The sequence below is a fragment of the Callionymus lyra genome, chromosome 10, assembly GCF_982586985.1.
Source record: "Callionymus lyra chromosome 10, fCalLyr1.hap1.1, whole genome shotgun sequence".
NCBI classification, from domain to species: domain Eukaryota; kingdom Metazoa; phylum Chordata; class Actinopteri; order Syngnathiformes; family Callionymidae; genus Callionymus; species Callionymus lyra.
This window is the reverse complement of record NC_141827.1, coordinates 11,446,347-11,472,648: the sequence shown is the minus strand read 5'-3', so window position 1 is coordinate 11,472,648 and position 26,302 is coordinate 11,446,347. Positions and strand designations below refer to the sequence as shown.

The window sequence follows — 26,302 nt, the reverse complement described above, 5'->3', positions numbered from 1 at the left end:
GTCATCTCATCACGTTCACACGAGAAGTTCATTCAGCATGCTAAACACTCACGTTGAAACTTCTAAATCGTTACTGTACAGCCCGACGCCTTTACAAAGTTGAAAACGGGCGTTTTTTCAAAAACAAAGCATAGAAAAAATAAATAGAAAAATAATAAAAGAAATATATGTAACTAGAAAAGAAAAAACTTGCGTTGGTCACAGTGGTTTGTATCAATCTGTTCTGCAGCCACTTAAATAAATAAATAAATAAATAAAAGAAGCGATAATGTAGTCTAGGCTTTTATTTTGAAGGCCCTTTTAAAGAACCACCAGTGAATCTCCACCTGTTTCTATGCAGATGCTTCCAGGCACAGACTCTGGTTATTGAAGACCAGCTCTCTCTCTAGACTTCTGTCTTCTGACCCGCTCGCACTGCACACACGGATCATCCTTTCATCGCCGCTCGGTTGGCACGTCATGTAAAAATCATGCATGGGCACAAATGTTTCTCTTGCCGTCACGTAAGCTATTCAAGTATCTTCAAGTAATCAGTAGATAAGGACCTGAAAATGGAGGTTTTGTATTCCCCTGATGGTTAAAGTGAGAGGACTTCAGCTCCTCTGTCTGTTTGCATTGTCTTCCCTTCCTTTTTTTTTTTTTTTTCTTCTTCTCTCAATGAAAAACAAACTTGTAAACAACCATGATGCACTTGGTCAGTGACGTGTAGGAAGCTTTTTAAAAAAACGATCGTCAATCACAGGAGACAGTTTCAATACGACATTTTGGCAGGAGGACACTCGGGCACGATGATGGCCGGAAGGAGGGAGGAGGAGGAGTCTTGTTCTTATTTCCACTATACTGTTTCATCGTTTTTTTTTTTTCTTGTTTTCTTTTTTAGATCTAGCTAACCAGCTGACACGGTCACGTACGTCACCACTTCTGTTTACAGGACGACAACGACGACGAACACTGAAAGAAATGCATCTGGACAGAGTCACTCAAACCTCCACTTGGATGTTGTCTGCGATTATTCCTCACACACACACACACACACACACACACTCACACACACACTCACACGCAAGTGTCTGCACGACTAACAGCAGTTACTACTTCTTTCCTCTAGAGGTCACCACTGGCCGGCTGGTCTTAAAGCAGCACTACGGAAGATTGAGCTGAAGTTTGTTTCTGGCTCCCTCTACTGTTAGAACAGTGTTATTGCATGTACGTACTGTATGTGTTGAATTCATTTGATGTGATCGATTCAATAGTAGTTTATCGTTCATCAAAAAACTAGATTAGATGATATTTCCAGACAATTAATGTGGAAAAAGGAGTCTTGTGATGAAAAGACATTTTTTGCAACTCGTTTTAAACCCGTAGGTAGTGTTTTTATATTTATTGTAAATCATTATTTAAGTTGGCCCCTCCATGATCAACGTTGACAGCCTCTAAAGGGTCTGTCGCTGCCTTTTATTTGTTGAGAAAAAGGTTCTTTTAGGGTCAATTTTCTCTCTTTGAAAGCTTCAAAAAGTCCTCTCAGTACTTCAGCCATTATGGGAATGAATGCAACTGCCGTCTCTGCTGTTTTAAAGCATTTTTTGGTCGAGTGGTGACTTCGTAAGTTGACTGAGCCACGACTGTTCAAATGAAACTAAAAACGCGTAACAAAAAAAAAAAAAATGGAAATGTTACGTAGTGCTGCTTTACAGGAATGTTTCATCTTAAGCGGATAGTTTCGGATCCTTTATCTACTCTCTACGAACATTTCTAGGCTGTCTTGTTATTCCTATACACTGGGAATGTTACTGTATTCTTCTCATGATCTCCCTTTAGAAAAATAACCATTAAGAATAAACATATAGAATCTTCAAAAACTGACCACGCATAGACACACTCTATAGATTTCTCTCTATATGTATAATATATGCATATCTGTCATATATGTGTACAGTATTTTCTTTTTTATATACGAGGCCATCTTGTGGAGAAGGAGGAGTCACCTTTTTTGTGTTTTTTTTTTCGTGTTTTTTTTTTTTGGAGAGAGGGGGTCTAGTGTTGAGAGGAGGATCACAGGGGCGACTACTGTAGGTGTCATGGCACAACTAGACCTGCGGGACACAGGGACGTCTACTGAACTCCACTTCACAGTCTACCGTGGTTGTCGAGTGGGAGGAGGGCCACGGGTCTGTGGGGCCCCCAGGAGCCGCCCGTCCCCCGCCCCCTGCAAACTGTAGTGAAACTCTATGTGCAAAAATTGTTCTTTGTACAGTTGTTGGATCAAGACTCTTATCTTTTTTTGTTTGTTCTGACACCATTTAGTTTGAGCACCAGCAGAAGCACCATAAGTTAACATCTCTGCAACACGAGGTGCATAGTCTCCCGAGAAGGACTCGCCATGCTCCGTGAAATGAAACAGATCTCTACTCCCACAGCTGCATAGATTAATAGACGACAAATGAGGTCACGTGGATGAAAATGGCAACAATAGAGTTCCGACTAGAAGAAGAAGAAGAAGCCTTGGAGCAGTTGTCAGTTCTTTGCTCTCGTTCGCCAACGGAAAAAAAAAACGAACAAACCCGGAAGCAGGAATGTTGTCGTGTCGGGAAAATAGACTCACTGAAGGAGAACGTTTAACAGCTGTAGCATGAGAGGAGACTCTGCACACCTCGAGTCTACGGTTGGGTCTGCAGGGCAGTGAGGAGGGGGAGGAGTCAGCCGGATGGATGCAGGAAGCTGATTGGCCGGTTGAGGGTGGCAGTCAAAGAGAGAGGAGGAGCAAGAGGAACGACGACCGCTCTGCCAGACGAGCAGGAATCTGTCGGAAGATATTTAAGACATGTTTATGACGAGAGACTTTATTCATGGTCGAGTTTCAAAGACAATATTGATAGTATAATCCAATTGTTATACATACAAGGACACATTTATTTTTCTCTAGCTAAAGGTTATACAATGAAGAGAGCCATCTAGTGGCTTTGTCAGTTCATCACAGCCACTTGTAACATAGCGGAGCGCATGAGCAGCAGTTAGAAGCCATACAAGTGGATTAGAAAACTCTGAAAACATTTCTAATTCCAGATGGAATCTGTACTTATTTGACATTTCCCTGTAAATGTGGCTGAATCTATTCATAACCCTTTGAGTTATTCTATTTATAGCGATGTTGAGAGCAGAGAAGAAAATAAACAGAAACAAACTCACCTGCTGAGCTGTCAGTCCCCCCACGTCTGACCAGAACACCTCGTGCCCACTTCTCTTCTCTTCCCCTCAAATTTAAGGTCAGATTGTGTCGACTAAATGTTACTTTGTGCTGCATCATCTTGGTGTGGCTGCGCTTGATCGTCCGTGACCCGCTCGTCTGTGGAGGGCCACACATTCAGGGACAAGCAACCAAATGAAAAACGATATATATAAAAAAAACCTCTTCTTACCCCTCAAAACATTTTTGGCGCTTTGGTTGTTGCTGCAGGATTATGCCCAGATTCCTTCCTCGTCATCCTGTTCGTGGACGTGTTGCAGGTCAAAGGGATGGAAACAAACAATAATAAAAAAAGGGGCTTAATCAGCAAAAATCATCCAAATATCTAAATATATTGTATCAGGCTGCAACAATACAGTTTTAAAGAGATTGGTTGGCTGGGCGGCCAAGCATTATATGAGCTGTTCGGTTACTGAGAGGGTTGTTGGGAGAGATGTTACTTCATATGCAATGTAAGTAAGTAAGTAAGTAAGTAATTTTTATTTGTATAGCGCTTTTCTAGACCAGGGTCACAAAGCGCTTAAACAATCTAAACAATATTCAATAAAGTATATACTTTAAAGGGCAAGATAATGTTGAGTTTCCAGTACAAATGAATGGTGTAAATTAAATGTAAGTGGAAAACTAAATGGTAACTACTTCGCCGATTTGGTTTAATGCAAAATATGTTCTAATGTTCTCCTACAAACTGAGCTTCTCTTTCTTAGCGCATTTAATGTTTGCAGCTACGGAAGCTTGTTTTCAAGGATCATACAAGGAGACGTGTGAGTTCTAAATGTAGCTTGCTCACAACGTTATCAGGCCTTTCTTACCCTCCTTTAAATCTTAGGTTTAATAACAAAAAATGAAAATGATTTAAAAGAAAAATAAGAAACAACAACCTGGTCTGGAGAAGGACGATGGCCTGCATGTGGGGGTCCTCGTGCCGGTCCTCCACGGTGGTGGGGTGACGGGTGTCGCGGGTGCTGAGCGTGGTGCGGGTGCTGCGGGTGGTGGGGCTGTTGGCCGTGCGGGACGTGCTGTGGGTGCTGAGGATGCTGCGGGTGCGGGTGTTGTGGGTGCGGCCCCTGTTGTGGGGGGCCGTGGGGCTGCTGCGGGTGAGGATGCTGGGGCGGGGGGTGACCGTGCGGGTGCTGGGGCGGGTGCTGCGGGTGCTGAAGCTGGGGCTGGGGTTGGCGCGGGTGCTGCTGATGCTGCGGCGGAGGTTGGTTGTGCGGCGGGTGCTGCTGCGGGTGCTGTGCGTGGGGAGCGTGGGGGTACTGCATCTGCGGCTGCTGCGGGTGGGGGTGCTGCTGGGGACCCTGCGGGTGTTGAGGGTGCTGAGGATGCGGCGGGTGTGGCTGGTGCTGAGGGTGAGGGCCGTGTGGGTACTGGGCTTGTGGGGCGTGGGGTGCGTGGGGGGCGTGGGGGTACTGTGTCTGAGGCTGAGACGGAGGGTGGTGGAGGCCGTGAGGGTGGTACTGCTCATCGTCATAGTTGTCTGCGATCAGCTTCATCCGGCTCTGTGTCTGAGAAACAACAGATCATGAGACATCGAACTAAAGACTTCAACATCCTCAGAAGCAGGTTTTTAACAGATTTAATTTCCATTTAATGGAAAATGTTTTTAGTTCCATCAGAATAATTAATGTTCGAATTTAACTTTACAAAAGTTTGAATTTACAGTTATTTTATTTAAATATGTTTTTTTAACCCTTGTAAACACATTTGTTTTCGGGCCTAAGATAACGCAGGCGTTAAAGCATTTAATTTAATTATTTGTTTTCGTTATTGTATTCAATCATCTCTATATTGAAAGGTTGGATTAAAATTTTAATTCGATATAAAAATGTTATGGTTAATGTTAATGGTATAATAAGCAAACATTTTTCAATATTGAATTAAAAAGGCTATGAATAAATTAATATTGAATTTATAATATGCATTTTATAGTGATTGGAAATAGAATATCAAAACCTTGTTGTTACCTATGTGTAACAAAATCATTTATTTTCAGTATTTATTTTTCAATTATTTAAAGAATCATCTCAACCTTTCAATATAAGTATGATTGGCTTTAATGAAAACAAATTTCATTATACAAATTATTTAATTATACTATTCTATACTATTTACTAAAAATGCAAAGCTTTAAACGCTACTTTTCAATAATTAAAAAAATAATAAAAATCAACATTTAAAATGTTAAATAATTCAATATTCTCAGACATACTTCCAAACTCTGGTGTAACTTTAAACATAATGAGATATAATTTCTTAAACTCGTTTATTGTCAATGGATTCGTTTTAATAATGAAGATTCTACTAAAATAGAGATAAATGTTATGTTGGGCAGCCTTTAACTATAAGTTTAACTTCACTAAAAACACAGCGAAGATGCTCTCGGCTGAACCTTTAATTTGTATCCATCCAATCTTTGAAATAATGAGGTCGACTGAGTCGCTGCTGGACTCACATGTTGCTTGAGTTGTTGCATCAGTTTGTCTCGCTCTCTCTTCAGGGCCATCACCTCTTCTTGGGTCTTCTTTTTATTCGAGGCGGACAGTTCCAGGAGCGCAATATTGGCGTCTTTCTCGCTGATGGCGGCCAGCAGAGCTTGTTGTCTGAACAAACAAAAGCCGATAGATTACAATTCATATTCAGAATTTTGATTCAGGAAGAAAACTTATGATGAGTTTCTCAAGAAAGATGCATTCGGTATTATTTGGATAGAAATAAGGATGTTGGGGAGACTCTGAGGTTAAGTACAACCAACTTCTGGAGGAGGATCTGCAGGATTCTACATACAAATGTATACAATTACTATTACGAAAGGTACTACTCTGGCTCTGCAATTGACCATTTTGATCTTCTCCTAACTTTAGACCAACCCAGCTGATTGACCTGAGCTTGAGAAACATTGGTACATAGTTTTATTCGCTGAAAGCCACAACCATTAAAAAATGTAGGTGTCCCGATAAACCTAAATATTGAGACTTTGTTTTCACAGTACAGTATCGATATTCATGTTTTTGTAGTACATTTTATGTTTATCATAGTTTTTATTGTCTATATTTCAATAATATATCTATATAATAACTTAATTTAATTGCATTGTTTTGCATTAAAATGCAAATATTCACTGCATATATTCATCCTTAATTCATCCAATTAAACATCGTTACGTCCTCAGCATCTATAGTAAGTAAGTAAGTAAGTAAGTAAGTTTTTTATTTTTATTTATATAGCGCTTTTCCAGACCAGGGTCACAAAGCGCTTAAACAATCAAAACAATATTCAATCAAGTATATACTTTAAAGGGAAAGTTAAACTGATAACACGACAGGAGTTCCAGAAAATCAAGGAAACAATGAACTACTGAGGCCGAGAGGATACAGTGACTCCAGCAGCTTTTGAAGCTGATGTTTGGACGTATTTTGGTTTCAAAACAAATGAAAGCAGTTACGACTTCGTCGAGAGTCATGTGGTCTGTAGATTCTGCAACACCAGAGTCAAGTACTGGACAATACTACAAAATATTCTGTTACTACAGTATCACAATATATTTCATTTTTGCCCCTTTATCGTGATACCTATCATATCGCCAAATTATTACCAATACACACCTATAGCTATATTTTTTGTCAGTGTCAAGACTAGAACACACACCTTCTACGAAAGATAAACGAGGGAAAAACACAAACTTCATCTCCAGGATCTCCTCCAGCTGTTTTCTTCGCTCCTGCCTCATGTTGGTGAGATGCGAGTCCCGCTCCTGCAGGGACTGCTGTGTGGACGAGAGGCGCTGCTTGGTGGAGTCCAGCTCTTGTCTGGTTCGCTCCAGTGTGTTCATCAGCTCCTCCAACTGACAACAGTGTTGTGATTAAAAAAAAAAAAAAAAAAGATGGCATGTGTCAGGAAAAAAATAACTGAACTCAGATCAAAGTGTTAGTATACGGTTAATAATAGTTTTTATAGGATCATAAACAATTCACCTTTAACAAAAAATTCAAAAATAATTTTATATTTAAATCCTCAAGCTCAATTGTATTTGCTGCAAGTGGCAGCAAGTTTTGAATGATGGACCAACAGGAAAGGTTGTGATGAGAAAGCAACCCTTTAATTGGTCTATCACCCTTCTGATCGAAGTATTCTGATTGGTTAGAAAATAGTTCAAATTTCTGAGATCACAGAAGCTCCTGGAGCGTCAGAGTCATTTAAAAAAAAAAAAAAAGACGATCAAGAGAGAAAACTTGACAAAAGATATACTTTTTTCTAAAGATCTACCTTGACGCCCTCCAGGGAGCCGTCCTTGCGCAGGTCCTGACCCAAGATTTTTTTGTCTCCTTGGGGTCCCAGTTTAATGTTGGAGCCCTTCTTGCCCTGATCTTTGCCCCCTTGCCTGTGAAGTGAGAGGGGATTAGGAAGGTGTCACACTCTTTAAACACTACTCTGGAGTTTCACACTAACAATAGACAAAGAAAAGCACACACAGTTCTTTCATTATACCTCAGCGATCATGTTAATGTGTGGTATAATGACTGTCTAGAACAGCTGCATTTCATCTTCTTGTGCCGAATACCAGCTTCAAAAAACAGAATCTGTTTGTTATGACATGAGACACATAAATGGAAATATATCATCAGAAATATATCATCATCGTGACATCAGAATATTGAACGGTTGAATTTTACATTTCAGTTGTTGAAACTTTTTATTTGTTGAAAAGTTGTGTTTTTGAAGCATTTAATTGTTTAATTTAATAATATCTTTATTGAAAGGTTGAATTCTTTTTTATTAAATAAAAAAATAAATTAAATATTTAAATAATTTATGCATTTTTTTTACACATATAGTTTGATATATTAATTCCAACAATTCCCAAAAAGTATTCTAAATTCAATATTTCTAAATGTATAACGGTATTAAAATATTTATATAATAGTCTCATTATTTAATGAAAAAAAAAGAATTAATCTTGATATTTGATACAATTCAGAAATATTTTTAATTAAATTAAAATGTCTTTTAAATTACTCTTTTCAATTAATTATAAAATGCTAGTATATAGTGCTACCATTTTTCTTATTGAATTCAAAAGGTTACATATAAAAGCAACAACAATGAATTAGAAAATGTATTTTTAATTATTTGAATTAGAATATTAAACTTAACAATAAAAATCAATGATGACACTATTATACCAACATTTTTTTTTTTAATTTAAAAGGTTTTTTAAAAGTAAAAAATAGTGAATTTACGAATTTAGAATTAGAATATCAAACTCCATGGGTAAAAAAAAAGTTTTTTAACAATCTAAATATTCGAATAATTTCATATAATAATAAAATAAATACATAAACATTTTAATAGACCAATGATTGAATCATTCAATGAAAACTTAACCTTTTAATATAATTTTTTATTTAATTTAATTAATTAAAACATTGTATGCTTAAGAAAAACAACATTTCAATAAGAAACAAAATCTATTTTCAACATTTGAAATGTTAAAATACAATCCTCTGATGGCTCCGATATATACGTCCACACACACACACACCCGTGTGGGCGAGGGTCTCCACTTACTTGGGTGCAAGACTGACGATGGACACATAAAACGTAGAGAGGTGACAGATGTGGGCGAGACGAGGACACGGGAACAAAAAATAAAGACGTTAGACAGAAAAAAAAAAAAACGGCAACAAGAAACCGATGCAAATGAAGAAGATCGCGGTCGGACTCTCCGACAGACGCCGATCCGCAGGATGCACTTTCTGAGAACAAGATACCGTTTTTCGCATCTGCTGCCGGGCCTGGCAGCGGCACACATGCAACCAAACACGCCAGCCGGGGGGCACATTGAGAAGATTCGATGACTCGGCAAAGGTGGGAAGAGTTGGACCGTTCGGGAGGATTAGTACGGGATGCAGGGTCACACACACTGATGACTGACGACACACTTCAGGACCGAGGGGGGTTCAGTCCAGACCCTACTTACTAAACGCCTCGCTCACTGAGCGCCTGTGGACCCCGGAGCAGCTTTATCATGCAGACCACTAGGCAAGTTCCCTTAGTGTCTGGGACAGCAAGCTCGGGGAGAGGGCGGGGGTGGGCGGGGCACAGGTGACAGGACTTGACAGGACGTTAAGGTGATGCTACTAACAAAATACCACAAGAATGTTGGTAGCACTGAGGGGGGTCGGGGGTCAGGGGGGGGTGCAGGGTGAGACAAGCAGATGGGAGGCAGGAAGGAGCAGAGAGAGGAATGCTCTTGGAGGAGCCTCAGCTCTACACAAGCAGAACATGCAGCATGAAGTTTGAAGGCAGAACATGGACGTTGGATCACTGATGAGAAAGTGTTTTCTACCTAATAAAGTTCTACTTCACCATTGTCACACTGAACGTGAGAAACGACACAACATGATCACACACCAGGGCTGGGTATCAGACTTCAGTTCTTCACACAACTTGAGGATGTGCGAACATTTCCAGAAGCAAAAATTGACAAAGTGACGAAGGCAGTGAACCTTGTGAGTGTTAGCAAGTGTTTCTTTTTGCAGCGGAATGTATATTGTATTGTGCAGGAAAACAATGGAAATGAATATTGTCGATCGATACCCAGCCCTGTCACACATGAACTCGGGTGTGTTTCGATTTAAACCAGGGGTGTCAAACTCAATCGAACTAGGGGCCAAAAAGTGTTCACGAATAAAAGCTATAACAAGAAGTAATGTGAGTCTGATCGACGAGATTGTTCATCTCAAACATGTCCAGCAAATTCCTTCATCATTGCTTTTAATAGATTGTTTTCAGTTGTATCTTATAGTCTGATTTTCTTAAACACTGAAATCCCAGATCTTGAGTTTGACACAATTGCTTTAAACACTGTTGAATCATCAAATTCTATTTGGTTTCTCTATTATTTACATGAGGAAGAGAGTTGCACTTTTAATTTTCACAAAATTTACTCTTGATGCGGCTAAAATAATACACTAATATACAACTATTATTTAATAATTAAATATCTTTGCTGTAAATGTAACTTTTTTATTGGAAATTTCGGTTTATTAGCGCCACATTTTTTTTATATTGAATTAAAAAAGGCTACATATTAAAAAATATTGAATTTAGAAAATAAATGTTTTTGAATTATTGGAATTAAGATATCAAAACTCTATATGTAGAAAATTAAATATGTATCTTGACAATCCACAGTTTTTTTTAATTATTGAAAGAAAAATCCAAAATAAAAAAAACTGTGGGAATGTAATTATCAAAAAACAAGCTGGTTCCTTTAAAAAACATTTTGATTAAAAAAAATGATGATTAAATAATAAAAGAAATCTAAGTTTAAATTCAAAATGTGAAATTCAACCATTCAATATTCTAATGACAGTGATATACTTCTATGTAAACTTAGATTTTGGTTCATTATAACATAAATAAATGATTTCCCACTAGATATGTTGTTAAGTGTTATTTGAACGTATACCACATTACGTATGTTAAGAAATAATGCACTAAACACAATATCAATCCCATGAATCGACTGTGATCAGAGTTCTATTCAGCAGTCATTGGGATGAAACGTGCAAAAAATCAAACATGCAACTTATTCCATCGCTCACAGCACAAGAGACCGTATCGAACATACAGTCGAAAACAAACGTCTACAAACATTCATGGATCTTTGCATCATGTTCAACACACACGAAGATGCAAAGATCTGTGAAACCAGATGCTGTGGCAGCAGTCACACTCGAAGGTTTTTTTTTATTTTTTTTAAATCACGCAGCCGAGCTGAAGTGCCAGGGGCAGAGCACTCACTTTCCCAGGAAATCCCACACCATGCCCCCTATCTGCTGGGGGGCAGCGGACACAGAAGGGAGCGGGTCAGGGGGGGCTCTGCCACTGGGACGAGGGGTAGGACGAAGGGCAAAGGGAGGGGGGCTGGTGGCGTTATAAAAAGGGGAATTTAAGAACAAGGTGGGAGGTGGCAGAGGGTGACGACAGGGGGAGGTGGGCGGAGAGGGGGAGAGAACAGAAAAAAAGTGGGCAAAAGAAGGAGAATTAATCAGAGATAAAAGAGGAGGCCACGTCTCTTCATGGCCCTTACGTTTAAGGGAGTCTTCGGAGGTCGGTGGAACCTCTTCAAAGCATTGTGTCACAGATGATCGTGTGGTTAAATGTAACTTCATAATGAGCCTGTTGTGCGACAACTACTCGCCCAGAGTTCAACCATGAGTGTAAGCAGTGACATACTTTTTCTTCTTCTCAAGACTAGACTATGACTTTTTGTCAATAGAAAATGTATTCACCCAAAGATGTCTTTGGATTTATCCATGATTGGTTGATGTGCAGATTTTTACAAACACCTTTTATATTATTTTCATATAGACATCATAAAATGAGGCATATTTTAGATGGTGAGATCTGTAGGCAACTCATTCTCGTTTTAAAACCACCATCATGATGGTGATCATGATGATGAGGGCAGGAAAAAAAAAAGTCTCAATGGGAAAACTTGAAAAAAATACTCTAATACTAAATAATGAGGATGTGGTTTTCAAAACTGGAAACTATGACCATATAAATATTAGCTGAAAATATATTATATATTACAAGCTGAAGTAAAATGCAAGATTTTTATAAGAAAAACTGTGAGAACTAGTTGTATTTAAAGCTTTTCAAGTTATTTTAAAAGATGGTGATGTGCCTCTAACATGCTTAACTTATAAGGGTAGCATCAGTTTCAGGACAATCACAAGAGATCGAGGGCTAAAAATATGGCCAAAAATATTGGAGGACTTGTGACTTTTAGAAGGTTATAACTTGCTTAATATTGTAGGTACATACCTCTTATTCAAGAATAAAATGTGAGTATTTAACCTATTGTAGCACCCATAATAAGGGAGTCGTTTTGTGGACAAATAAGGCCAAAAATAGTATAAAACATCTTAGTGCAGACACAGATCGGTTCATGGCGGCCATTTTGAGCCAAAGAATAGTTCTGTAGCACCCGCGAGAAACCAAGGCGACAAAAGTTAAACATAAAGATTTCATTTTTTCTAGACATTTTATTTTGAGATGCTCACGATAAATGCAAATATGTTTAAAAAAGAATCCATAAAAGTCCATATCAATATCCATATGAAGTCAAATATTGCAGTTACCTAAATTATATAAAAAAAAAAAAAGTTTTACAAAAATTATATAAAAGGATAACTAGAAAATAATTGAACTGGACATTTCTGTATGACTTTGGAGAGAGAAAACACCAACGGTCTTGGAGAAGTTAAATAAGAAATCTGACATGAGGGTTAAGAAGTAACACAGTTTATAAAATAGTCAAGTTTTTAATCTTTGCTAAGTGAAAGTTTTAGGGCCAGTTTGAAAAAAAAATACCCCAAAAAAGATATCAAAATTCTCACTTTAAAGTTAAGAAATATAAAAGAATGCGAGTGATGAAATGTTTTTTAAGGTGTTTATCTTTACATGTGCTGAAAAGTGCAATCAAACCATTTATTTTAATGAATGAATTCATTAATACATTCATTAAAATAAATCATTTATCTTAAATGGCATCTTCTTTGGAACATTTTTTTTTTTTAACCACAATATATATATGTTTAAAGAATTAAATAATAATAAATTGAAATTGATCACCAAAATAACCTTAGGATATAATTGTGCTGATTATCATTATGATTTAATTTAAAATGCACTACTGGCCCCCCATCTTCTTTTCTACTAAGTGACACAATGAACACAAACCTAATAAAAGGCAGAAATATAACACCAACAATGGCTAAACCTTACCTTTCCAACTCTGCGATCTTCTTGTCTTTGTCGTTCTTCTCCGTCTCCACCTCTCTCAGGATGTCCAGGAGTCTCTCCACCTCCGTCTGACTCTTGTTGGCCTCGTCTTTGAAGTAGTTCATCTCTTTCTCCAGCAGTTTGACTCTTTCCGAGAAATCGGGGTTCCCCCTCGGGCCGGACTGATGATCCACCTCGTGGGCTTTCTGCACACACACGCACACACACACACAGGATGAAGTCAATAGGAAACCCAGTCAGGGTAAAAGACTGAAGATGGACAGAATCAGTTTAATCACATCAAGTACAGGAGCAGAAGATCTTTGTCGACCGCCTCGTTAACTTGTTTAAAACTCATTGAATTGAGCTTTTCAAACTTAAACTGTAATAGACTGTACAACAGGGAAGTCAATCATCATCACAGTGGAAACACTGACACCTGCAGCGTATCTGTTCAGAGACAACATTGAACGGAACAGGACAGGAGACAATATTCAGCCACATTGCCACACAGAGCCAGAACAGAAGGGAGTCACTCAAAGAAAAAGGTTCCTCGTCGCCACGACCTCAGCTGGAAACATCAGAGCCGGAAGAGAAGCATGGAAACACTGAGTGACAACATGCAACAAGATGTCGAACCAGGTCATGCAAACCCCACAAAAGGCTAGAAAAGAGTTCACATCACCAGCCAGCTGGAAACTTAACAAAAACAACGCTTGCAATAAGTGTCCGAAAGAGATCAGCGAGAAGTTCGGCTGCAAAGAAACCACCACAGGACCGACACGAGGACACTCATCTGCCACTGATGGAAATCAACAACAGCTTGAGATGGTTTCACGGCTACATTTGGAACCCTGACCTTCTCTACAGGTGTTCAGAAAACAAACTCTGTACGAACTCCAGGCTCTCATTGGAAAATTTAGAAGCATACAAAAGTATATAACATATTCTTAATCTTTGTATATACATTTTTTTCTTCTCTTATTTGTAAATTAATTGTTGTCTTTATATTTTTTAAAACAAGCCACTTTTCTTTTAATTATTAAAATGAATGTGTAAGAAAATAAAAAATATAAAAATGTTTTTATTATTTTTGCTTTCACAATTTTCATATTTCAAGCCCGAAATGTTGAAAAATAATCTATTAAAAATCTGTTTAAATTGATTGTGACACACAGACTAATATATATGGTTTTAACTGTATATCAGTGCCATCAGAATATTGATTGGTTAAATTTTAACATTTTAAATGTTACATTTTAAAATTGATTTTATTGACATGTTGTCGTTTTTTTTTTTCAGAATCGAATTCAATAATTAATTACACTAATTAAGTTGGGATTTGTGTTTTTTGAACAATTGAATTAAACGTTTGAATATTCTTCAAATTAATCTAAGAGTTAAATATTAAAATTCAATTAATTCCAAAAGACACTTTATAAATGTAAATATTTTTTAAATCGATATAAAATGTTGGTATAATAGTGCAACAACAATAAAAACTAATTCAATCATTCGGAAATAAAATAAATGTATTGATTAGATTGTTTTTCACTTGAAATGTGTTTTTTAAGCATTTAACTTTTTTTTAACTAAGTTTTGACTTTTAAAATGCTACATTAATCCATTCAATATTATGATGGCACTGATATGCTTCCATGGTTTACATGAACATTTATGTGTCTATTATTACCCCTTAGCCGTATAAATGAGAGTATTTATAACCATTTAAATGTATTTTGATAAATATTGTTAACAGTTTTTTCTTCTTTATGTCTTATTTCACAATTGCTATTTTAAAATTATTTAATTGTGGCCCTCCTGGCATTCCATAGTTTTCCTTCTGGATCAAAATGTAGCACAAATGAGTTAGTTGTTGACCTATTGTTGAGCCTGTCTAATAACTAAATAATGAATGATAATTTAAATTGATGTATTTTTCCTGAACATTGCACCGAACAAAAGCATCTGCAATATTCATCACATCACTGTCACAAAAGGACCAAAAGTTACTGATCGTGATAAAAAGATTCACCACAAAAGTGCCACAAACACAACAGAGAGTTTTACAGAAGTGGCGCCATGAAGCTCCAGAGGTGTTACGGTGCAACATGCATCTCTGTGAGCAGGTCCTGTGCTGGAAAACTGACACGATCACCACCTAAGCACGCTCCAGACTTTTTCAGTGTCCTCATGCTGCCCATAAAGTGCCTCACGGAGCTCACGAGAAGAAACTTACAGGATTGTTCATCTGACTGAAAAGCTGCTCAGCTTGCTACGGGGCAAAGGCGGGGTTTGAAGGAGGCAGTTGGCGGGTGAGGAGGGGAGACCCAGGAGAGCAAACGTTAGGAGTCAGAGCGTCAGCAGACATGTTAGAGTCAATGTTTGACAGATGAGTAACAGTCTCAGTGCAGCTCAACAACACAGACAAATGGAGAGGAACGTGGGACAAACATGAGGTAACTACGGTGGCCGGGAAGTACAAAACACATTTACAAACTCTGAAACAAATGTACAATTTTACACATTTGTTTAAGCAAATTGTAGTTTTTGATTCAGATTTTGTAGATTTACAAAAAAAATGAATGTTTTGCGCTTCCCAGCCACCGTAGGCAACTAAATAGAAGGAAATTCATTCACGTCTTGAACCTCATTTTACATTCTTGATGTGTTTCAATTAAAGTCTATCAACAGTTCTGAGAAAATAAATGTATCCATTGGCTAAAAAAGGAGAGATAAATATTAATAAAAGACAGCAACCTTGTTAATCACATTTTAATACAGTTTCAATCTTTGTTTGAATCTCATTTCGTCCTCCGGGCCAGTTTAAGTACATTTTAAAATAATTGTGTGTAGATCTTTGTTTACACTATACAATCTCTGTATTTTCAACTACAATCAAACATTCAACTGTAATAAAACCAAATTATGAACAGAAATCAAACAGTTTTCAGCTGTGATCAAAGTATTGTCCAATGTGATCAAATAAACAGCTGACCCAATTATATCAGATAGGTATTATGTTCTTATACAACTTTAAAGTTTAATTTCAACTTTGTCAAAAAATGTGTCCAGTATTGTACAAAGTAGCATCCGAGCAGCAAACGACTGTGATCAAAGTTGTTTAAATCAAATGCCATTTCTCAGATAATGGTGACATTTTCCAGCTGTGGGAAGATTAAACGTCTTATCTTTGACCTACTATAAAGGTATGTAATATATAATTTTTAAAAGAGGAATAAAGTTTAAAATGTTTTCATATTTGCTCAAATAACCCACACAATAAAACCAAATCATTTAAATTATAGTTAATTTCACACTTAAATAACAATATATGGTTCATAATGTTTTCTCCAGCCTGATATAAACGCTCACTGTGCAGTTTGGTCAGAAGTTGCTGAGTATTAAGGAGTATTAAGGAGTGTAGAACCATCACTTACCTTCTGCAACTGTGTCTCCAACTTACTACACTCCTCTTTTTTCTGCTCAATGACAATCTCCAGCGACTTGAGCTTGGAATCTTTCTTGAGGCCCGACGACGCCAGCGAGGAGGCGTGTTCTTTGAGATCGATGAGGTTGGACTGTCGGCGGAGAGACAACAGACTTGACTTTATAAAAGCTGATTCAAAAATTAAACGATGAAGAGTAGGATCTGTGGGTCACCGACCTCCTTATCGGTTAATTCTATCTGGAGGCCGTTAACTTTCTCCTTCAGGTCCTTGTTCTCCTTCTTATACAAGTCCACTTCCTCCAGGCGTTCTCTGTCCTCCCTCTCTCTTTGGTCCTTTAAACGTTCTATGATTCTCTCCTGTCAAACAAGATCAATAAATCACCAATAGAATCTTGTTCTTTAAATAAAACATATTATTAGTGATGAATATTTTACGCTTAACAAATATTATGTTCACTTTAGTTCTATCAAATGTATCCATAAAAACATTTTTAAAAGTAAGATCTAAAGGAGTTAAGGAAAGCAATTGTTGTAAATAACTATCTGTTATAATTTAAGATGTGTTTTTAATGTATTTAATGTGTTCATTTAATGTTTATGTGAGAAAAATGCTATTCAAGATTATGGAGTAATTTATCAATATAAAGAATGTTTGTGATTTTTTAGTGTCTAAAAGATACTGTTAAAACAGATAATGTTTGTAAAATCTAATTTAATGTTAAAGGACACTTGTTGAATAAAATAAATAGCAAAGATAAACTAGTCAATGATTTAAAAGTTGTGAAAAAACAGGAAAAAAAAAATGAAATCAACTTGGTTTTGTTTGAATTTAGAAAATATACACATGATAATACTTAAGCTGCAAGTTTACCAATAGCTAGTTTGTTTTGACACATATTTCGCTGCTAGCATGTTAGCTAGCATACTAGCTTATTAGCAAGTATGCTCGAATTTAAATAGCATTCAACTAGTGTTCAAATTTGTGTAGTATTATAGCTATAACAGCATTTGAAATGATAATATATGAAAATATTTCATAAGTTTCATGTTTTATGGGGTTTTCTTGATTGACTACTTCACAGTGCATTAGCATTGTTAGCATTTGTGTGTTTGATAGTATTTCCTGTTATTGTCTAATGCAATTTGAATATTTCCGATCAATCGTCAACTGTACCATCATTTCTATAATGTTTTAAAGAAAATAACATTAAAGATTAAATTGCAAATGGACAGTATTTGAGGGGAAGTTGCAGGTACCTTCTCTGATAGCGCCTCCTCCAGGGTGGCCAGGGCAGTGTCGGTGTTGCTGGAGTCGGTCTGCAGAGACTTGACTCGGTCTTTCAGGTTCCCCAGCTGCTTGTCTTTGTCTCTCAACTGCTCCTGAAGGTTTTCAATCTATAATAAGAAAGATAAGACACAGGATTGTCAAATAACATTAACCAAGAGAAAGCTAAAAATACAACATAAAAAAAAATGTCATTTTCAAAACTGCCCCTTTATCACCCTGTATATGACATATGGTGTTATATTCTATAAAATAAACTAATTCATTTATTACTATATCATCAACAAACATTCATCTTCCATATATACTAACATCACCTGTCTGTTCGTCTACCACTTAAATCAGTAAAAATAAACATGTTTTCATAACTTTATTGACTCGATTGGTCGACGAGTTGCCGTGGTAACATTATTTTGAGCTGTTTTTACTTTCGATTTACCACCAATAAAAGCACACGAGGGAGAAAGTCCTCGCAGTTGGGGGATGCATTTTAAATGGTGTGGAAGCGAGTGGTTGCATGAGCGAGAGGCGGTCGAAGAAAAGCAAAGAGACTGGGTGAGCAGGTCAAAACGAGAGCAAGAGAAACACTGGAAGTATTTTTAGCACGTGTGCACACACACGCTTTTAGCAAGTGAAGCAGAAAACCTTTGTTCCCTGAGATTCTGTATCGTAATGTGAGTTTACAGCGAATTATCTTTGTTCCTCGATTTTATCTGAACTTCATCTTCTTTATTTTACCTTTTTCTGCAGGACATTAATCTTCCGTTCTTTGACTTCCAACATGTCCTTCATGTCCCTGATTTCTCCAGCAAGGGTTCCCTTCTCCTCCGTCAGGTCCTGCAGCTGTTTGGTCTTCTTGTTCAGGAAGGATTCCTTCTCCTCCAGGCGCAGACGGAGTGCGTCCACCTGAAGTACGACACCAATACAAAACACACCGATCAAAGATTTGTTGACTCCACTTTCTTTCTGTTACTCACTTTCATTTTTTTAATTTGAGAGATAATTTAGGTTTTTTGTCCTCAATTCTGAATGATTCTGCTTCACTGTGTTTTTGTGTGCGAGTCGAGAGGACTTAAAAGTTTCACTTCAGTGGCTGCTCCAAATGTTTGAAGCTCAGCATCTGGATCGTGACATATTTTCCCTTTTCATATTAAATTGATTGAAAAGAAAATGTGCATTCATATTTTATTTACATGTTTTATCCACAGTTCTTTTTCCTTTTTTTGTTCTATTTAACTTGTTAACTAATCAATCATGTTTTGCATATTTTGTCCTTGTTAGCTTGATAGGTTTTCAAATCTTTAATTATATTTTTCTTTCTTCGGAAAAGTGTCATCTCTTGATCATCTTGAGTTCTAGTTTAAGGGCAGCGTTATACATTAGTCATCGTTAACAAAGATTGAAAGAGGTAAAGAAGAGAGTGAAGGCAGGGTGGAAGGACGAGATATAGAACTTTGTTGTGCTCCTCACTCGCAAGTATCTTAAAACTCAATCTGCCGGGAGGGGTTTAAAGTTAGTGGAAAGTCCAAATGGCGGAGGTGAGAAGAATAACTGATCTATAATGAATTTAAACAGCAAATCACATGAGAGTTTCTTTCTTCTTCTTTATGTTGATTCATCTTTCTCTCTACAAAAATCAACATAGCATCTGTTTTTTTCAACATGTTTAACACTAAAGATGTCGTAAGAATGACAATAAAGATCAGATTCTTCTCAGCGGTGAAGGGAGCCTAACATCCATCTTGTGGTGTAACCACCCATCAACTGCTCAGAACAAACATCCCAGTACTGGATCTTACAGGCACTTCATGACCATGATTTGTTCCCAAAATTATGCTTTTTTTAATTCGATTTTGACATGAGGATGTTTCAACGAAGCATTTTTAACGAAGATGGTTTAGGATTAAGATCATCACATTAAATGCTGTCATTTATATACATGATATAGTTAGGATTGAATAGATTTATCAAAAGAAACAACACATTATATTAGACAAAATGGTCCAAATTCACAGTGAAACCACACAAAAATCCAACAAAATTGTACATTTGGATAAAAAAAGAAACTGCTGAAACCAGTCTGAAAATTCAGCGAACGAGAGGTTACGAGAGCGGAGTACATCACGACATAATATTGGCTTCATTCCTCCTCCAGCCAGCAGTAATCACGCCCCGCTTTGTTTATACAACGAGTTCCTTGTCGATGGAGACTCAGGGATTGAGGACACGCTGTCACAAGTATTTTCAGTGGGCGGGGCTTAAGCGCATTTTCTAATGTAAATTTTGAAATTATAAGAGAGTTTTGATGATACAATAGAGTTCAAGATCTATTTAAGACACACTTAAATCAAAACATTAGTTGAACTTTAATAAAGTGCTTTTGGTACTTGTGACTACTTGTGAAAAAAGTTTGAGTCAGTTTGGAAACCATAAGAAACGGACCAAACTTCAAAAAGCCCTCAAAAGGAAAAACTCATATTATCTTAAATGATATTTTGTTTTTACCTCCGTCTGCAGGATGGCAGCTCGTTGCTCTTTGGCAGTGAGAGACTCTTTGAGCACCTCGATATGCTGTTTGCAGTCTGAGTTCTGGTTGTTCAGAGTCTCAAGTTTGGTCTGCAGGGCCAGGAGCTCCGACTCCTTCTTGGACAGCTCCTGCTTCAGCTGGTCGATCTGCGGCGACGAGAGGAAATCATGACGAGTGACAAAACAATACCAGAGTCAGCTTTGCTTTGCAGCTATTTTCTTCAACATCGTTTTCTCTCATGAAAGATGCATTCGGGACCGATTCCCCTGCATTCGTCATATATTATACATCATCTCTGGTCATGAATGATGAAAGGCTCTAAAGATAGAACAACACAACTGTGGCCGCTCTTGCAGCTGCTCTGTAAACACTAATGTAGACGTCAGTTAACATTCTGTGTGATGACGCTTCTACGTGAGGACATCATGTGGTCATTAGGAGAGTGTGCTGACAAGAATCTGATACGTATCACGATACAGGGGCAACGACACAATATATTGTGATACTGTAGAAACAAGGATGTATTTTTAGTATCATCTTAGAGACCACGTGACTCTTGATGAAGTCGTAACTGCTTTCATTTGTTTTGAAACCAAAATGTCCAAACATCAGCTTTAAAAGCTGCTAGAGTCGACTGTATCCTCTCGTCCTCAGTCATTGCGGGGAACTACTAGGATTTCAGTGTGCCTGGACGCAATGTCTGCTGCCATCTAGCGGCTGGGAGTTTAATTGCACAAAACAATACAACAAAAAAAAGATAAAACGCTGTGAATATTTGCATGTGTATTGTAAATAAAAATATTATATCTTAAAACAACCATAAAATAACTAAATAAAGTAAAAAAAATCATAATAATGTACATGACAATTTCTTTGGGGAATCTAATGAATGCTGCCAACTAGTGGCCGGAGGTTGATTGGCAACAAAAATAAATAAGTGGTGAGTAAATTAAAGAAATTGAATTATTTATTTTTATACATAATAAAATATGGTTTGAATACCAATATTAAATCGATACAGTGCTATTCAATATTATCCGAATATTACTTTTAAAGTGTATCAATATTTTCCTTCACCCCAGAAGTTTAATTGGAACAAAAAAATTAAAAATAAAAACGCTGTGAATATTTGCATTTTATTTTAAAATGTATAAAATTGTATATTTTTTTCTTTACATACTTTAATTAATCAATGAACCATAAAATATAATATTATTTGAAAGCAAAAATAAAAATTAATACACTGCTATTGAACATTAATAATGTATCAAAGCAACACAAAAATAAACAAACGCTGTGAATATTTGCATGTAAATTATACATTTTTAAATCCAATTATTGTATGCTACACATACTTTAATGAAATATAAAATAAAATAGGATGTGAAAGCAAAAATATATTTTAAAACCATTGTTTTTGCGACATTCAAGCGTATGGATATTATCAACAGCTCTTATTCCTCAGGTTTCCCAGCTTTCTTACACAATTCCTCTCCTGCAGGTTTCCTAAGGACACGCCATGTTTTTTTCTTTTATCCACACTAGTGTCTGCCAACAAGACACTCAGCTGATGATACTTCATGTTGAAGAGGCTAAATTAAGCATCCCTTAGAACACATGCGTCACTTACCTTCGTCTTCATGAACTTGGAGTGGTTCTTGTAGACCTCCATCTGCTTGATTTCCTCCTCCCGGTCCTCCGAGTTCAGCAAACCGTTCGCCTTCAACATTTGGATCTCATCCTCCAGATCCCGAATGTTTCGCTCCAGGGAGGCGATTTTGGTGTCCTGCACACACACATGCAGAGGAGACACACCTCAACACCCACAGCAGCATTTTGTCTCCAGAAAGTTGCTACAAATCAACAGAGAAGTCCAGACAGAATAAAAATAAAAAAAAAGTGAGGAGAAGTGAGAGGAAGAAGGTGGGATGAGTGTTGGGAGAAGGTCTCTGCAGTATCTGTCGGTGGAATCTGCTGCAGCTCAGAGAATTAATCACCATTGGAAAATATTGAGCACACATCCAGCGTGGACAGATCCGCCGGAGACAAGCGTCCGGAGGAAAAAAAGAATGAACAAGACGAAGGCTTTTTTTCCCCCCCCCTTGTTGCTTGTAGATCAAAGATTCCGGTCTCTGGACTTCAAATGAAAGTGCAGCTTCAGCTACAGCGCTTTTTAAATAAATAATACAACGTCTTTAAGATTATCCATGGTCCATCGCCCTCTTCTGGTAAGCCACGAGCAACATTGTTTCCTCCTAAACTCTTTTTTTTTTTTATGAGTGTCTCTCTTTGAACTTGTGAACTTGTGCAAGGGTCAGTCAGTCACGGTTCAGGTTCTCTCAGACAGGAGGTCAACATCAAACCCAAACATGCCTCGTCGCGCGACTGAAATCGAAAGATACAAGACGGCGTACCTCCAGATAAAAGGGGGGCGGGGAGGAGGGGGGGAGAAGAAGAAGAAGAAGAAGCGCTTATTCCGTCCACATGGGATCACGACAGCCTAAAAGTTGATCAGTAAATCCTGCTCTTTATCTCGCTTTTCGCCCTCGACGTGGCTGCCTACTGCGCTCCGGCTGTCATAAACAACCACACCTGTTTCCATGGCAGCAGCAGCAGCAGCAGCAGCAGCAGCAGGATCTGTGCACCGTCTCCGCCGAGCGAGGAGGTGGAGATGGAGGAGAGAAAGTGAGGGAGGATTATTTGCAATAGAGCCAGCGCTGGAGGGGAAGGAGGGGTGAGGAGGGTCTTCCTGTGCCCAGCACATGAGGAGGCGGGTCTTCCCCCCTGCTCCGAAACGCAAAAGATCCCAGATCACATGACCAGCTCTCCGGCCCTGCACAGCCCCGCGATTCAGCAGAGCAAGAGGGCTGTGTCAGCTCGGCGATGATGTCATGATTTATTTTGAGGAAGTGATGTCAGGCCTCTGCAGTGAGGCCCGGTCCTGTCGTCTGCAGCTGTTGAATAACGCTTTCATCATCGGGGCTTTAGGAATATGTAAAAAAAAAAAGGAATGCATCTCCTCCTTTATATTTGAGATAGTACAGGAAAGATCGACCACACAGATGTGGGTGAAAATATCGCACACAAGGGTGTGGCTCTTGAAAGTGTGCATCGCCAAAGTCATGACTTCTGGCATCTTTAAAGCAACACTTAGTAACATTTGGACCTTTATTTTCTGTGATGATCGGGTTCAATCATGTTGAACACTTGTGCAGAAAAACAAGAAGGATCTGTCTCGTCTGCAATTAATACGAAACTCTACAGCAATAACTCTGACTCGCTCTAGTAGAAGAACTCACATTTCTCCGATCCTTCAAACTCCGCATTGGTTGCCACTTTCTTTCAGGATCAATTTTAAAATTCTGGTTCTTACTTTCAGATCTATTCATGGTCACTCTTCTCCTTACATCAGTGATCTGATACAGCCTTACACCCCAGCTCGGGCTCTGAGGTCTGTGGATCAGAATCTACTGATGGTTCCTGAACACGGTTCAGGACCAGAGGAGAGAAATCCTTCCAGACTGTTGCTCCTAAGCTTTGGAACAATCTTCCTCTCTCTCTGTGTTTGATGATCTACTGACTCCTTTAAGAAACATCTTAAGGCTTTCTTATTTGTTCAGGCTTTTTCTTAATATTCCGGGACTCATGTGTTTGTCTTATGTGTCTTGGCATTTAGAGTTTTTAAATTTGCAAGTATTTTAACTGTATATTGCTTTTGATTGTTCAAGCGCCTTGTGACCCCTTTACCTTACAAGTAACTATTACTTAATTACAATGCTCTTCAATACACAACTTTGCTATCAACAAAACCATCAAATTAAGTAAAACAGCATTGGGTCGGAGACGCCGGTTGCATTCATTTCCACCAGGAAGAGAAACCCGAAAGCTGACCTAACAGCTTTCTTTCATTATGTAAACAAATGCATTCAGATTAGGGAAGTGTTTTGACAAGAATCGAGTGATAAGTATCACAATATACTTGTAGTACTGAGCGAGTACTTGACTCTGGTGTTGCAGAATTTACAGACCACATGACTCTTGACGGAGTCGTAACTGCTTTCATTTGTTTTTAATACAAAATATGTCCAAACAATACCTTTTCAGTTATTTTAAGATGAGAAACAGGAAACGGCTTTACACTCAACCTGCCCTCAAACTTTGGACCGTCACAGGAGGAAACCTGCAGACAGACCTTTATTTTCTCAAAATGAACCAATTCACACTTCACCTTCAAACGCCCTTCACGCTGCCTTGTCCTCCAGGTTGTTCTTGTCCTCAAACACAATTGGCTCACAGTGAGCATCCAACTTCTGACACCGTTTGTCACGATCAATGCTCCTCAAATGAGGGAAGATTCAAACAATCTGAGATCCTCTAAAAGTCTGAGCCGAGACTATGTTTTCCCTCCTGGATATTTCATGCGGACGTGATTTAACAAGACGTTTTAGTCAGCGACAGATGACGTAGCAGCTTTTCCTTTGAGTTAGCATCACTTTCAGACGATCCTTCTGACGGCTGAAAAGTGAACCGTGTTCTTCAGAATTACACCGGAGTGAAGCCGTTCAAAATGTCATTCTTAAGAAATCTATGGCAGTAAATTCTACAACATTTAATTACCAACTCACTGCGAACAGCTCCTCTCACCATGTTCATCAATCATGTATGGAAGGAGAAAAAAGTGGGCGTTGACTGCTTAGAGTGCGTGTGTTTTTGTGTGTTTTATCACGGTGTTGGTTATTGACTCAGCTGTTAGGGACTCACAAATTAAAAAGGGTGTGTTTGTGTGTCGAGTATAGACGAGTGTAGCTCTTGTTCAAATCATCCTTTCTTTTTTTAATGCCCCGTTTCTATTTTATGCCTCTTACAATACATTGAAAATACACATTTTGAAAATGTGATTGGGTTTTACATCATATTTACAAAATTTGCATGCATATTTTTTAATAAAATATAAATATATAAAACAATAATACTAAGTTATTATTATAATCACCATTATAACCGCACAATATTTCATCTTCTCTTTCATTTTCTTACTCGTTACCTCAATACTTTTATGTATTTTTAAGTCTTCCCATTACATTAAAGCAGCAAAAGAAACTATTTTCAGATAAAAATTGGAAATATTAAAACTTTTTTTCAAGCATTTCATTATTTTTTAATAATTTAATTCAATAATATTTATATTGAAAGGTTGAATTTGTTTCTTTTGAAATAAACAAATATATTAAAAAAAAGAACATTGTCAAAATGAGTGAGTTTATTTTTTTTACACCTAGAGTTCAATATTCTTTCACCAATATTTTATTTAAATTACAGAACTATAATAAAATAATAATTATATTAAATTCATAATGGTATGAATATAAAAAATATTGAATTTGGAAAATATGTTTAAGAATTATTGGTAAAAGAATATCAAACTGTTTATGTATTTTTTTTAAATGTTCGATTTTAAATCTTTAAAACAAATTTAATCTCTCCATGTCTCAATAAACACACTTTTGAATTACTATACGTTTTTTAAAACATATAATTAAATTCCTCAAAACGAATACAATATAATTAATAAAAACATTTGAAGTTTCAACATTTTAAACGTTAAATTAAACCACTCAACAGTCTAACACTGATATACTTCCATACGTTTCTCTCATTAGAACACGAATGAACATAGGTGCAGTAACACTGTTCTAACAGCGGGTGGAGCCAGAAACAAATAATTTAACGACCCAAAAAAGTCATATTAACGGAGAAACGTGGCTCGTTGGGAGACGGAATCGCTTGTTTCTGCTGTTGATCAATAGTTTTATGTTCACAACAAGCCCACAGACTCAACTAACCAGTAACATCCATGAAAACATGTCAAAAATCTGTAGGAGTCAGACTTACTTTCATCTCAATGATGGTCTGCAGGGCCTTGGTTTTACTTGGATCCTGGTGCAGTTGGTTTCTCCTGTGCAGCTCCTGGCAGACAAGAAAAAAGGTAGAATCAAA

At 37.5% G+C, this 26,302-nt stretch overlaps 1 protein-coding gene across 6 annotated transcripts in view; it reads right to left on the bottom strand.

The window, feature by feature from the left end:
- Positions 1-1,775: 1,775 nt before the first annotated feature.
- The window catches only part of erc2 (ELKS/RAB6-interacting/CAST family member 2), a 45,615-nt gene continuing 21,088 nt past the window's right edge, over positions 1,776-26,302 (bottom strand). Inside the window, exons 4-20 of one of the 6 annotated variants that reach the window (XM_087800014.1) lie at positions 26,198-26,272; positions 21,936-22,091; positions 20,284-20,451; positions 18,517-18,684; positions 17,751-17,888; positions 16,710-16,850; positions 16,483-16,623; positions 15,282-15,317; positions 13,046-13,248; positions 11,054-11,176; positions 7,511-7,625; positions 6,928-7,088; positions 5,700-5,847; positions 4,123-4,746; positions 3,417-3,483; positions 3,187-3,343; positions 1,776-2,800 (exon numbers count right to left, since the gene is read on the bottom strand). In XM_087800014.1, the coding sequence (XP_087656140.1) occupies positions 3,457-3,483; positions 4,123-4,746; positions 5,700-5,847; positions 6,928-7,088; positions 7,511-7,625; positions 11,054-11,176; positions 13,046-13,248; positions 15,282-15,317; positions 16,483-16,623; positions 16,710-16,850; positions 17,751-17,888; positions 18,517-18,684; positions 20,284-20,451; positions 21,936-22,091; positions 26,198-26,272 (2,424 nt within the window). In that variant the 3' untranslated portion in view covers positions 1,776-2,800; positions 3,187-3,343; positions 3,417-3,456. Of the gene's footprint in view, positions 2,801-3,186; positions 3,344-3,416; positions 3,484-4,122; positions 4,753-5,699; positions 5,848-6,927; positions 7,089-7,510; positions 7,626-11,053; positions 11,177-13,045; positions 13,249-15,281; positions 15,318-16,482; positions 16,624-16,709; positions 16,851-17,750; positions 17,889-18,516; positions 18,685-20,283; positions 20,452-21,935; positions 22,092-26,197; positions 26,273-26,302 lie in introns of all 6 variants that reach the window. The other 5 variants (XM_087800012.1, XM_087800013.1, XM_087800015.1 and 2 more) reach the window with 5 other exon arrangements.